Consider the following 12,087-nt stretch of genomic DNA (forward strand, 5'->3'; position numbering starts at 1 on the left):
TTCGTGCGTGATAGTGGTAATTACACTGAAAAAAATATGGGCACCCTCCCGGGTAATATGGTTATACCAGCTAAAAGTTCCCATACATTAGTGGGACATATTATTTTGAGCGACATTCAATTCACTCCAAAAGACTAAATTTTTACTGTATCTGACAAAATCTAAAAATTTTCTACTTGTGAAACATATAACCCCAGCCGATAAAGTAATTTTAAATTTCCTGGTATATTAAATTGACTCGAAACGCGAAAAAATGTAAATTTAGTTTTACCGGTAATATAGTTTTCCTATCTAGGTGAACTATTTAACCACATGGGTCTTTTATGCGTTTAGGGTATAATGTTGTACTTCCTGGGTAATGTGTTTGACTCTAAAAGGAAAATATGTATGGTTCTCTCTTTCACACAAAACGAATAACTGTTGTCTCTTTCATTTTTTCACGGTCATGAGATGCGCTATTTATGTGGCGTCAGTTTTAATTTGACATGTGATTTGTCCGTAAAGAGTTTTGTGAAAATGGATTTTCTGACCAATTTGCTCGGGAAATTGCAATTCTTGGAGTTTTATGACGCTTTTAAAGGTAAGTTACTATCCCATTTATACAATCTATTAGTGAAAATTCCACAGAATTCATGTGAATCCGACTAAAAAAAACTATTAATTTTTTTTGTTTTTCTTGTCTTTTTAGGAGATGAATACACTTCCCAAGAAGTTTCCAGTGGATTATCTACGACGGATTGAAAACAGTGAAAGGGAAAAGCGGTCACAGAGACGTATTCTGGGCAAAGCTACAGGCTCTGAAGAAGGTAAAAAAAATGCTTTCCGGAAAGGGTCACATAACCCCAAAACACCAAAACACTGTGCACTTGATTTCCTTGACCTGCAAGCCTGATGGCAGGGAGTGCTTTATATTCGCAGTTTTTCTTGGTTAGTGATCACCAGTGTATACAGGAAACTAAGGGTGTAGTAAGGATTTTTGTAAAAGGGGGGCCAAGTTCAAAATTATTTAAGGAAAATATTTTGTGGAGCCAACTCGTAATTCTAGGGCAAGTAACCAAGTGTTTTCTTGAAAAAAAAAATGAAATATCCATTTTAATGCAATTTTTATGAATTTCAACTATTTAAAAAATGAATAAAATCCCTTAGTGGGACTTTTCGAAAGTTGTTGTTCCTGACAACTTGAGATGTAAAAAACATAAGTGAAATAGATTAATAATATTAGCTATGTGATTTAGTTTACTACGACAAATATGTGCAAATTAATTTATGTGATGAAATAAAATAATATTTTCTGTTTAATCATTGTTTTATTTTGGTAAAATATTGTACTGACAACGTGTATCGCATTGCGTCTATAAGGTAAATCAGTATACCAGGAAGAAATAATAGGTTTAACAAATGCAGTTATTCAGATTACTGGTGCCAACAAAGTATTGTTTGCACCAGGTATAACATAATACCAAAAAATACTTCCTCGGTTAAAATAATTTACCAAGAACGTCAAATGATATATTAAAATATTTTCTCCCAGTGGTATAATCATTTTACTATTGCCGGCTAACTGTTATACAAGGACTAAAAGCGTTATTCATAATACCGCAGCAGACTGAATTTTAGTCACGCTCGGTTATATTTTTTTTCAGTGTATGTCAGCGTAAGAAGACTCTACAAGGCGCACAACCGTGCCCTGGAGGCATAGAGCCTCCAAAGCAAGGCGGATGGCACGGTGTCGAACGTTTGGATTTACGTAACTGGATCTATAATCTATAACTTTAATATCCTTGTTATCAGAAAGCACTAATAAAACTGATGACGTGAATGTAGGAAAAACAATTTTTTACAATTTTCTACATGATCTTATCGGAAATTTATTGAACCAAACAGACCTAATTGAAAAACCATTAAATAGCTCATAAATTAGTCGATTGGTAATGACAGGGCATGAGATGAAAAATTTTTGAGGACGTTTTTTGCGTCATTTGGCCAAAATGATAAATGGACCATTAACGTCGTACAAATATTCCACCTGCTGAGGATAGCAGCACAATATCGCAAAAGTTTTACCACTTTGTTCTCATCATTGCCAGAAAGTATTTCATCATATTAAGGATGAAAGGATTTAATGAGGTTCCAGATATACAACGTGTATAATACTAATAAAAATTAATTATATATGGTATCTTAAAATTCAATCACCTAAAATTGAAGTCATGCTGTGGCACACTGTTCAAGGATAAGGTGAAGAAAATTATGGGGTGGAAGCATTGTCTGGCCCAGGAGAGTGCATATGTGTATCATGAATACCTGAGAAAGTTTATGCATTAATAATGGATTTTTTCTCTTACCTTGGTATTTTGCAGGCATCTCAGATGTGGGCCCGGTTAAGTGATGAACAGAGGCGAGTTTATGGGAAGGAGTACTTTGAACATGCCATCAGATCCCTCGAGAAATATACTAAAGTGGTAAGTTTTCTCCTCCAAGTTCTAAAAAACAAACACTAGGATCCACAGCCCATGAAGATGTCACCGTAATATAATAAATTTTCACCAAGTATCAATATTCAACTTATAAGTATCTTCCTTTTAGTTTATAATTTGTACAATCACGCAAATTTTCAAAGCTACTTCAAGTGAAGCTTTAAATGATAAACGTAACATTCAGAAACTAAAATTTTATATAGGGGAGACTGGGGCTAAAAATAACAAAACGGATATTTTATTTTTTTACAAGCTACTCGAGCGCTTCAGAAATTTCTAATTGCGCAGTTTTATAGGGAATTTAGCGCTCTACAATTTTGTGAAAGTAATTTTCCTCTATTTTGTAAGGAAATACGTTTATCGAGCCGATTTCTAAAAAATCGTAATGACGTTTCTTTTCGCCGTGAGACATATAAATCAGAAATTGCTTCGCTTCTTGTTACTTTTTGCTCTTTACCTTTTGTTACTTTTTACCCCAAGTGGCCATTTTTAATAAAAAAAAAAGGAGAAAAGAACCTTTGTGAAATTCTAAAATAGATAGCGGATTCGTATTCAAAGAATCCAAATTAGTTAAGAAAAATTCACCAGTGTATCAATTTTGAAAAATAAGTAGGTAATAATTGTTATCTTCTGCAAGGAAAATATTTCAAAAATAGGGCTAAAAATTTCGATATTTTTTTATTATCTAAATTCCTCGTTCGAATTCTAAGAAACTTACGACATTGAAGAAGGTCTATGGAGGCTATCTATAGAAAAAAATTTGAGCCGCTATCTTTTTTACCTCGGAAGATATTGAATTTTGAAGTTTTCGATTTGTGACTTTTTACCCCAGTCTCTCCTACTGTATTAAAAAGTTATTCTTTTAAATAACCCAATAGGAAAAAGAGGTTTCCTACCTTTATAAGAAAAATGAAAGAATCATCCTTCTTTCCCAGTGACATTTCTACATAAACACGTTTGATAACGGAAATAAATATCGTGGACAAATACTCTTTGAAATAATCGGATGTTTTTTAATAAAAAAAGGAGTGACTAAACCAGCTTTTGCAAAATGCTCGTACGGCCTATTTCTACGGTACAAATGATTTAGTTAGATAGATAAACCCCACTAGTATAAGCTGTATTAATAAAGTTCTTAAAAATTTGAAATAATGAAACTCGTGTTCCCAAATTCGAGTATTTCACATTTTTTCAACGTGTAATTATTTTAATAATCTTCGATTCATGACCGAATTATAATCGATTCATTATAGGTTAAAACCGTTTCAAACTTCTTAATTATTCCAAGACCGTTTTAGCGACCTTAAAATTGCCAAAACCGATTAGAAAATACATTAGAGCTTTTTTGACCTTTTCGACATAGGAAAATTATTATTAGGAATAGAAATGATTCTAGGGTGCTACGAAATGTCTGCCTATGCAATATCTCAAATATATCCGAAAATTAGGGAAAAACGTGAACCGAGTGTTCGAAATATTTCAATACATGTTCTTTTTGTTATTATGTATTATTAATCATATCGGAATACTTTATTATGCATTCCGTGATAGAAAAATTCGCCAAGTCCATGTGTAGACCGCCCATGAGCGCCTTCCCCGCAGTGTGGATGGCTGTTCCATGCTCCCAGTTTTTTTTGGGCACAGGCGGTGCATTTTATAACGTTTTATTACAGTAACAATGTCTTATCCTGACATTCGGTTGCTTGCACCGGGCGGGACTCGAACTAGCAACTTTGCGAGTCGAGTTGGAGATCTCGTCCGCCCAAGACCAAACGGTGAAAAATAAATTTTATGAAAAAATACGTATTTTTATGGTAATCTACATTCCATTAGCTTTTTTTTCCACGGAATAATTTTATTGGAAAAACTCCCAGTAATTTTCTTGCACTCTGAAATTTTCTAAACTATTTTAAATATAAAATATTGCAATAAAATAAATAATTTCTAAACTAACTAAGAAAAAGAATATATTTATGTGTTAAATATTACATCAAAGTTCAAGTTCCGAAAAATTGCTCAAAATTCCATAATCTAATCCTAAATTTGAAACCGGTTTAAAACTGTTTAACCCTTGAAGAACGATTGGAACACCGGTGTTCCATAAAGAAAATAATTTTTCCTGACTACCTAAAATTATTTTTTCTTATGTCTTACATAATTGTAAAGTAGAAGGTTGAAGGAATCTAGAATATTTTTGCAAGTCTCTGTAGTAAATATAGAGTAAATATTTAAGCCCAAAATTGGTGAATTTTTAAATTCTCAAATTCATAATTGATTTTATTTATTTTTTATACTTTTATTTTTTTAAGCAAAACACTTTTAGCAATGAAAACTAGAACACTCATACGTAATATTATTCATTAAAGCGAAAAATAATATTCATTGGTATTGTCAGAAAAATTACTTAAATTTTTGGGCAATTTTTGTCCCGATCGTTCATAGAAGCCAAAATACACCGAATCAGACTCTGTTGGACTTTCCAAGGTTAGATGTAAGACTTATCATTGATTATGTTTCTCAGTTTAATTTTTATTGTTGATTTTTAGTCCGTAAAAAGTGTCTCGTCGTTAAAGGTTTAACCGGTTTCAGACCCTTCCAAAACCAGTTAAGCGTCTATTCGAAAAACCCGGTTATTTGGAATCACTAAGCTTGATCGATTCGCGACGTTAATTCGATGTGACACCTACCATCACTCGTAAATAACACCCCGAGATACTTGAACTTCTCCACCTGTGTCAATGCTTTTCTATTAACATGTAGGGTGCATTGCACAGGCTGTAGAGAAATCACCATTACCTCCGACTTTTTGTCGTTCACTTTCATACCTGTTTCGGCACAAACATTTTCGTACCTCAACTATATTTTTGTTTTTTTCTTTTGTTTTTCAGACTGTAGACTTCACACCAGCCATACGATCTCTGGTTGACGCTACTATAAGGACGTTTCCACTTGCTCGCTACACACCAGTCACTCGTTCTGAAAAACTCCAAACAATCATTGCACAACACCTACCAAAGTCTATTTACGACACTATCTATCACAAATAGTGTGTATATATGCGGTTCCGTTCTCCACTAGTCTGTCTCAGAAATATAACAATTCAGAAGAACCATTTGGAGTCTATCAAAATTTGTGAGCAGCATATGAAAATTATAACTAAAAATAAAACATTTAGAGTCCACCAAATATGTACCAGTTGATGAAAACTTTTCTAATTCGATTTGCTTATAGAATGATCTGAAATGAAGCAGTCTTTATATACAACGAGATTTCATTAAAAAAAATAAAAACAAGTTGTTGAACTGTAAATTCAGTTGGATTTTTACTTAAATTTATTTTTAATCCACACAAAAAAAAAACATTTTTTATGGAAATATACCTGGCACGTACCAATATATTCAACAATAATTCAAATCAAATATCCTATTTAACTTTTTTCCTATATATTACTAAAAACTTTATTAAAATGAGTAGTATAGGTATTCTGTTTTTGGGGAATCTCAGAACTCTAGTGTGAGAAACTAGTGATAAGCCTAGATCAGCTTATTGTAGGTGAGATTCTTAACGTGAGCAAGCTCGGATTGCATGCAAATTCGATTTAGAATTTAATGGTTCCGGCACACCTTTTAGATCAGGAAAATTTCATGAAGTTGAAATTCGGATCCCTTTCTTTCTCGCATGTTTGGCATATGTCTATCTCATTCTCTTGCACTCTTCTTCTTCTCTTAAACATCACTCCAAATTCAATTTAGCTCAATCGAATTTGGTATGTGAAAGAATGAGATAGTCATATGCAAAATATGTGAGAAAGAAAGGGTTTCGAATTTCGACTTCATGAAATTTTCCTGATCTAAAAGGTGTGCCCGAGCCATAAGATAAGAAATTATAGAGCAATTTGGAATTGAATTTTTGAAAAATTACAAACCTTTGAAAGGTAGATTATTGTGGAATATAGACCAGAATCCCGTCTATAATTTTGCCCAAAAACAATCTTAAGGGTTGCTCGATAGCCGACGACTATCAAAGAATTATTGAATTTTGTAAGGATTTTCTTTTAAAATAACGTAGTTGAGTAAATGTGATCTTATCAGCATTTGCGCATTTTTTCAGCGTTATTGTGGGAAAAGATACCCAAAGAGCATTTTCTGACCAATTCGAAAATTTGACAAAATATTGTCGAAATACGCTCGACAGACTCAGAGATTTCGATTTAATTTCGTCGATTTGGCCAAGTTTTGCTTACACTAAAACCACAAAATCGCACTTATGGCATAATCTGACCAAAAAAAATTATGTTTGAATAAATGTAATATTGTCCTCTACAATTTTGCTGACATAATCATTAAGATCGGTTAAGCAAGAGTCGAGGTAATTGAGTTTGTAATATGAAAATTGGTTTCTCGACTGTGGCACCACTAATGTTGGTCCTACGAAGTTCAAATGTCCTAGAAAGTTGTAGCGCTTTACGAAGCCTTTAATTTGCGAAACCACCTGTCAAAATCGGTCAAATAGAACCGATATACGGCGGTTTGAATTTCGCCAACTTTGACCCCTCATATCACCGGTTCTATTTTAACCATAGCGAACCCACGCCACATTTTGGAAACTTCATAGCCCAGGCTACAACGCTCTAGAATTTGACTTGCACAATGACGTTTTTGAGAAAAATAAGTTTCAATTTTTGAACTTCCATCTGAAATTTATCATCTATAAATTTTATATGATATTTAGCAATAAATTGAATTGAGAGGGCCTTAAGTATTTCAGAGGACCCTAAGTTTGGTACTGATCGAAAGCTCTAGTATACTAAAATTTGAGCCCGATCGATGCCATAGGGATGGAGCTATTGAGAAAAAAATGAGGGTATTCAAAATAACGGAAGGAGGGGTGGGAGGTCATAGTGCACCAAGTTACAATTTTTACCAGATAACCTTTGCCGCCAACCGCAAGTTGATATCTTTCTTAATTCGCATATATTTGTGATCTGGAAGTGACGAAACATATTTTTGCAAAATTTAAGGCCCCTCCGATCGTAGGGCATGAAATTTTGGTAAGATGAGATTGTTAAGAATCTTTACAAATATTACAAATGATTACATAATGTATATTAGATTACTAAAAGAATATTATGTATTGTGAAACCCCAGATAATTGAGTGCGAATTTTTTAGTAAATATATAAATACTATGTGTTAAAAGATAGTAAAACACATTTTTTTTTAATTTTAGATTTGTTAAGAAAAAGTATGTATTTAATATGTCATCCTTCTTCAATCCCATTCAATCAACCCAGTTTATTCCAGTGTTATTGCGCAAGTCTGTCTACCCTTATATACTTAGGGCTACACTCTCTTGAATTTGAAAAAAAATATACCACACATGTATGTAAAATTCTACATAATTCCCCGTACATAGTGACTCTAATAACCTACATTACATAGGGCGGGTTTTGGCAAGATGAGATGAGGCAAATGCTTTTCTAAACCAAATCGAAATTAGCTGCGAAAATGCTAAAATCTATGTAGTGCTACCACCCACCATGCACTACATGGTACATATTCGGAGCATCCTCGTCTTCGGAACTATGTCGCCGGTAGGGGTGAATGAACTGCAACTTGCATAATCTTTGACGTCATCACGGAGAACAGTGAGCAAACGCATATTTCCAACTGATAAAATTTGTCATCATAGTGATGAGAAACTATTTTGAAAATAAATCCAATTTTATCAAACCCACTATAAATATATAATTTCACTTCACACCCCAAATAAAATCCCCCACTAGACTAAAACACAGATTTTCTGGTAAGAGGTTATGGTGATAATATTTGATCTTATTGGTTTTCTCATTTCCACCTGAGTAAATAAAATGTCAAAGAAATAAAAATTGATAGATAGTGACCTATGAAAATTATTAAATCATCGGTAGTGAACGTTAGGGTACCAAAAACTATCTGAATTCACAGTTAGCTCTAATTTTGTAAGATCGGGCAGTCTGCAAAGCGGAAACATTTTTTAAGTATTTTTTTTCGAAAAAACATATTTGGTCAGTAAATTAGCAAATTAGGTGAATAAAATTTAACAGTAGGGGAACTTGCCCATGCTTTACACGGTCCCAAGCTTTAAAATGACTAAATTTTTCGTATGTTTCTCAATAAATGAGAATCTCATCCATATTTTAAAAACTAGGTGAAAGTGTCTTGTATTTAAAATGGGTTCCGGTCAAAATCCCGAAAGCCAAAATCCGAATGGACCAAAATCCCGAATTCTTAAAAGTGTCATATCTACTCCCACGATTGCACCCGCGCTTGCTGGAGGCAAAGGGAAATCTTCTGTGTCTTGGGAAATTATTCTAAACATAGTCCTCCACATAATTTCATCCCTTTCAGGATTTTGAACATTCGGAATTTTGGCTTTCGGGATTTTGGCTTTCGAGATTTTGGCCTTTTCGGGATTTTGGCTGTCGGGATTTTGGCTACCACCGATAATAGGGATTCAGTTTCAACACATATGGGGTAAGTGTGCCAAATTTCGGCATAGTTGCATATAAGCACCGAAGTCCTAAGTTTGAAATGCAATAATTTTAATTCATATTGATATTTTTTGTTACTTCCTTTTCCTAAAATATTGAAAAATTAATAAAAAAAATATGGGTATTGCTTTGGGTAGTATTCCGGCCACTTTGAGTGAAATTCGGACCACTTTTTTCCGGCCACCTTTTGTAACGCAACGGATAGAAAATTTCAAAACGTCAAACAGAATGAGTTTAATATGTTTATATGACCCACAAGCCCTGAGATCTTTCGTGTAAATTGCCCTGAAGACCTGAAGAGTAGCATCTCAAATTTACACGCAGATTCCCGTAGCAATTTGCCCTTCCTGAACTCTTCCAAGGCTTTTTCCACATTATCTGCGATGGTTTTTTTCTCTGGACATTGTAGAACTAAGAAATTGAAAAAAAACATAAAATGAATAAGAAATTTAGGAAAGCAAAAGATGTTGCCGGAATAGGCAACACTACTTCACCGGAGAGACGCTCACAAAGTATATACTTTTTTACGCGAAATACAGGATCCAGCTGGGAAATTTCACCCGAAATTTAAAGATTGATTCACTATTAACAAAAACAGAAACAATCTTTAGTGAAAACTAATCAATTTTCATGAAAAACACCAAAGGAAACCTTTTTGCACTTCACCACAAATCGTTTGCACATTGAGTTTTTACAACGCAATTTAAATTCAAATTCTACCTAAAATTTAACGGTCTTTGTGTTAATACATCCTAAAATGAATAAATATTTAAAAGCAAAATGAATTAATTGACTATTCGAAGATAACATACATAATTTTAATTAATTTATTTGCATGGCCGAAATTACATTCAAAGTGGTCGAAATTAGAAGCTGGCCGAAATTTGGCACACTTCCCCTATAGGCCATCTTTAAAAAAATGGTGAAATGTCCGTGTAGATAACCTATAGAACATATCACAAAACACATGGTATTGGAGTGAAGTGAAAGAGAGGGGGTCAATGAAGGTCATATAAAGGATCCTCAGGCCAACTTATGAGGGATCTCTCAAAGACTCCAAGTTACTATCTCTCACGCTTTGGCACTTTAATCTACTGGGAAAAAAATGATTTTCAGACAACAATTACTTATCGTTTATCGGTTCATAATCAATGAGAATCGGTTCAGATTTGTCAAAAATTCCATGGCATGTTAATGATGGACGTGAATAATGCGGAGACCGACTTGTGGGTCCCCTGAAGATATCTCCAACCGTTTGACCAGTCGAAATGGTGACATACGGACGGATAGACGGACAAACAACGTAACGTCTAAAAACTCGAAACTTCAGATTTCCAAAATTCTACCAAAATATGACCAGTTAGGGGGTACCCAACAAGTAAAATAGCAGCTTTATAGAACCATGTTTTAGACAAGTTTTTAGACTTTTAGTCTTTTAGAAGACAAAGTGAGAATTTTCTGTTGAAGTTCCTATAGGAGCTCTTAAGATCCTTAAGAGTACGCCACTTTACTTATAGTAATCTCAGTGATGGAACCGATACCGTTTTAAGGATTTTAAGCAAATAAAAAGATTTTTGGTGCCATAATGCCTTACTTAGGGAATTCTGCAAGACTATATTAAAAAAAATTGCTTCTTAGGTAAGGATTCCTAATGAATATGTAACCAAAATCGGCGGGTTATAACACTGCTTTCTCTGTGCAGTTCGAGCAGTAAAAATTGAAATTATGCAAACCTTTTAATTTTTCTATTTTGTTTTAAGAAAAAATCAAATTCATTGCGCTGTCTGAGTGATTACAGCTTAAAAGAATTCAAAGTTATAGCTTAACAGAAAACGCTTTAATTTAATATTTTCTTGCATTAAATATTAAAATATAACACAACACGAGGGTCATATGCGTTATATAGCTATAAATTGATAAAGAAAAGTTTAAACATTCCTTTTCTGTTACCTTATCAATCACACAACTAAAATTATTACTACTTAATACTTTGATCAATTATTCGTTCGTTTCATCGAAACCATGCAGAATCAACACTAGGAGAAAATTCTGTGGATCCAGAGAGAATTCTTGGGTGTGGCATCAATTCCATTTCACCGTCTAGACTTTATTAACGTCCATATTTTACATCGCACGACCGACGTCAAAGTACCAGCAGGTGGTTTTATAGATTGTACATTTTATACATTTTATTCTTACCCCATGAAAAACAAGTTGATGGATAATTGAAGACCTAATCTTGAGATGAGAGCAAAAGTCTCTGAATCAAGCTGAAAGTTTTTCCTCTGATAAGATGGAAAATAAATATCATACATACATAAAAGAGAAGATTCTTTTAGCAAGCTGATTCGCCAATGAATAATAAGTATATATACTGGTAGGAATGTGTATCTTTCAATGCCCTTTGAGATCCTGTTGACAGATCTCTAATTGTACAGTACAATCCTTTGAAACTTTTTTTTTTTATCATTCTCCATTATCTTATCCAGATTCCTAAATACATTTGGTTCAACATCTATTTGACAGAGAGAGATAAATTCAGAAGTTCACAGCCGGTCAAAGGTCTGATTTTAAAATCAATATCACAAGCACATAGAGAACATTATGTACTATAGGAGAGATTATAGAGGGTTTATGTTGAGCTTTTTTCAACACCATCTACTATAAGGAAAGTACTTTTAAAATCTATCTAACAAATTTCGTCGCTATTGAAAGATTCTTTTGAAAAAAAAACAGTATATATAATATATAATAATGGCAAGTATTATGAAGTGAAAAAAATATATGCATACAGTTGAAGAATTCTAGACGTTTGGAAAATTTTGAGTTATTTATAAAATTACTTTTAATGAAATGAAATAAAATTTAAAGTCAAAACTAAACAATGACCTATATAACAAGCTTTAAAATAAAAAATATGATATGCTGTCTTCTTGGATGAAAAATATTTAAAAAGAAATTAAAATTTCATAAACAATATTTACAAAATAATACCATTAAAAATAAATTATATTGTGAAAGTTTGCAAGTGTCCTTCTTCGAAAATACAAATAATACTTTGCAATCATTTTGTATTAAA

At 33.2% G+C, this 12,087-nt stretch overlaps 1 protein-coding gene across 1 annotated transcript in view; it reads left to right on the forward strand.

The window, feature by feature from the left end:
• The window catches only part of LOC129801820 (D-beta-hydroxybutyrate dehydrogenase, mitochondrial), a 28,637-nt gene extending 22,851 nt beyond the window's left edge, over positions 1-5,786 (forward strand). Inside the window, exons 6-7 of the mRNA XM_055847172.1 lie at positions 2,361-2,462; positions 5,366-5,786. Coding sequence (XP_055703147.1) covers positions 2,361-2,462; positions 5,366-5,524 — 261 coding nt within the window. The 3' untranslated portion in view covers positions 5,525-5,786. The remainder of the gene's footprint in view (positions 1-2,360; positions 2,463-5,365) is intronic.
• Positions 5,787-12,087: the final 6,301 nt, after the last annotated feature.

The sequence above is a fragment of the Phlebotomus papatasi genome, chromosome 2 (genome assembly GCF_024763615.1).
Source record: "Phlebotomus papatasi isolate M1 chromosome 2, Ppap_2.1, whole genome shotgun sequence".
NCBI lineage: Eukaryota > Metazoa > Arthropoda > Insecta > Diptera > Psychodidae > Phlebotomus > Phlebotomus papatasi.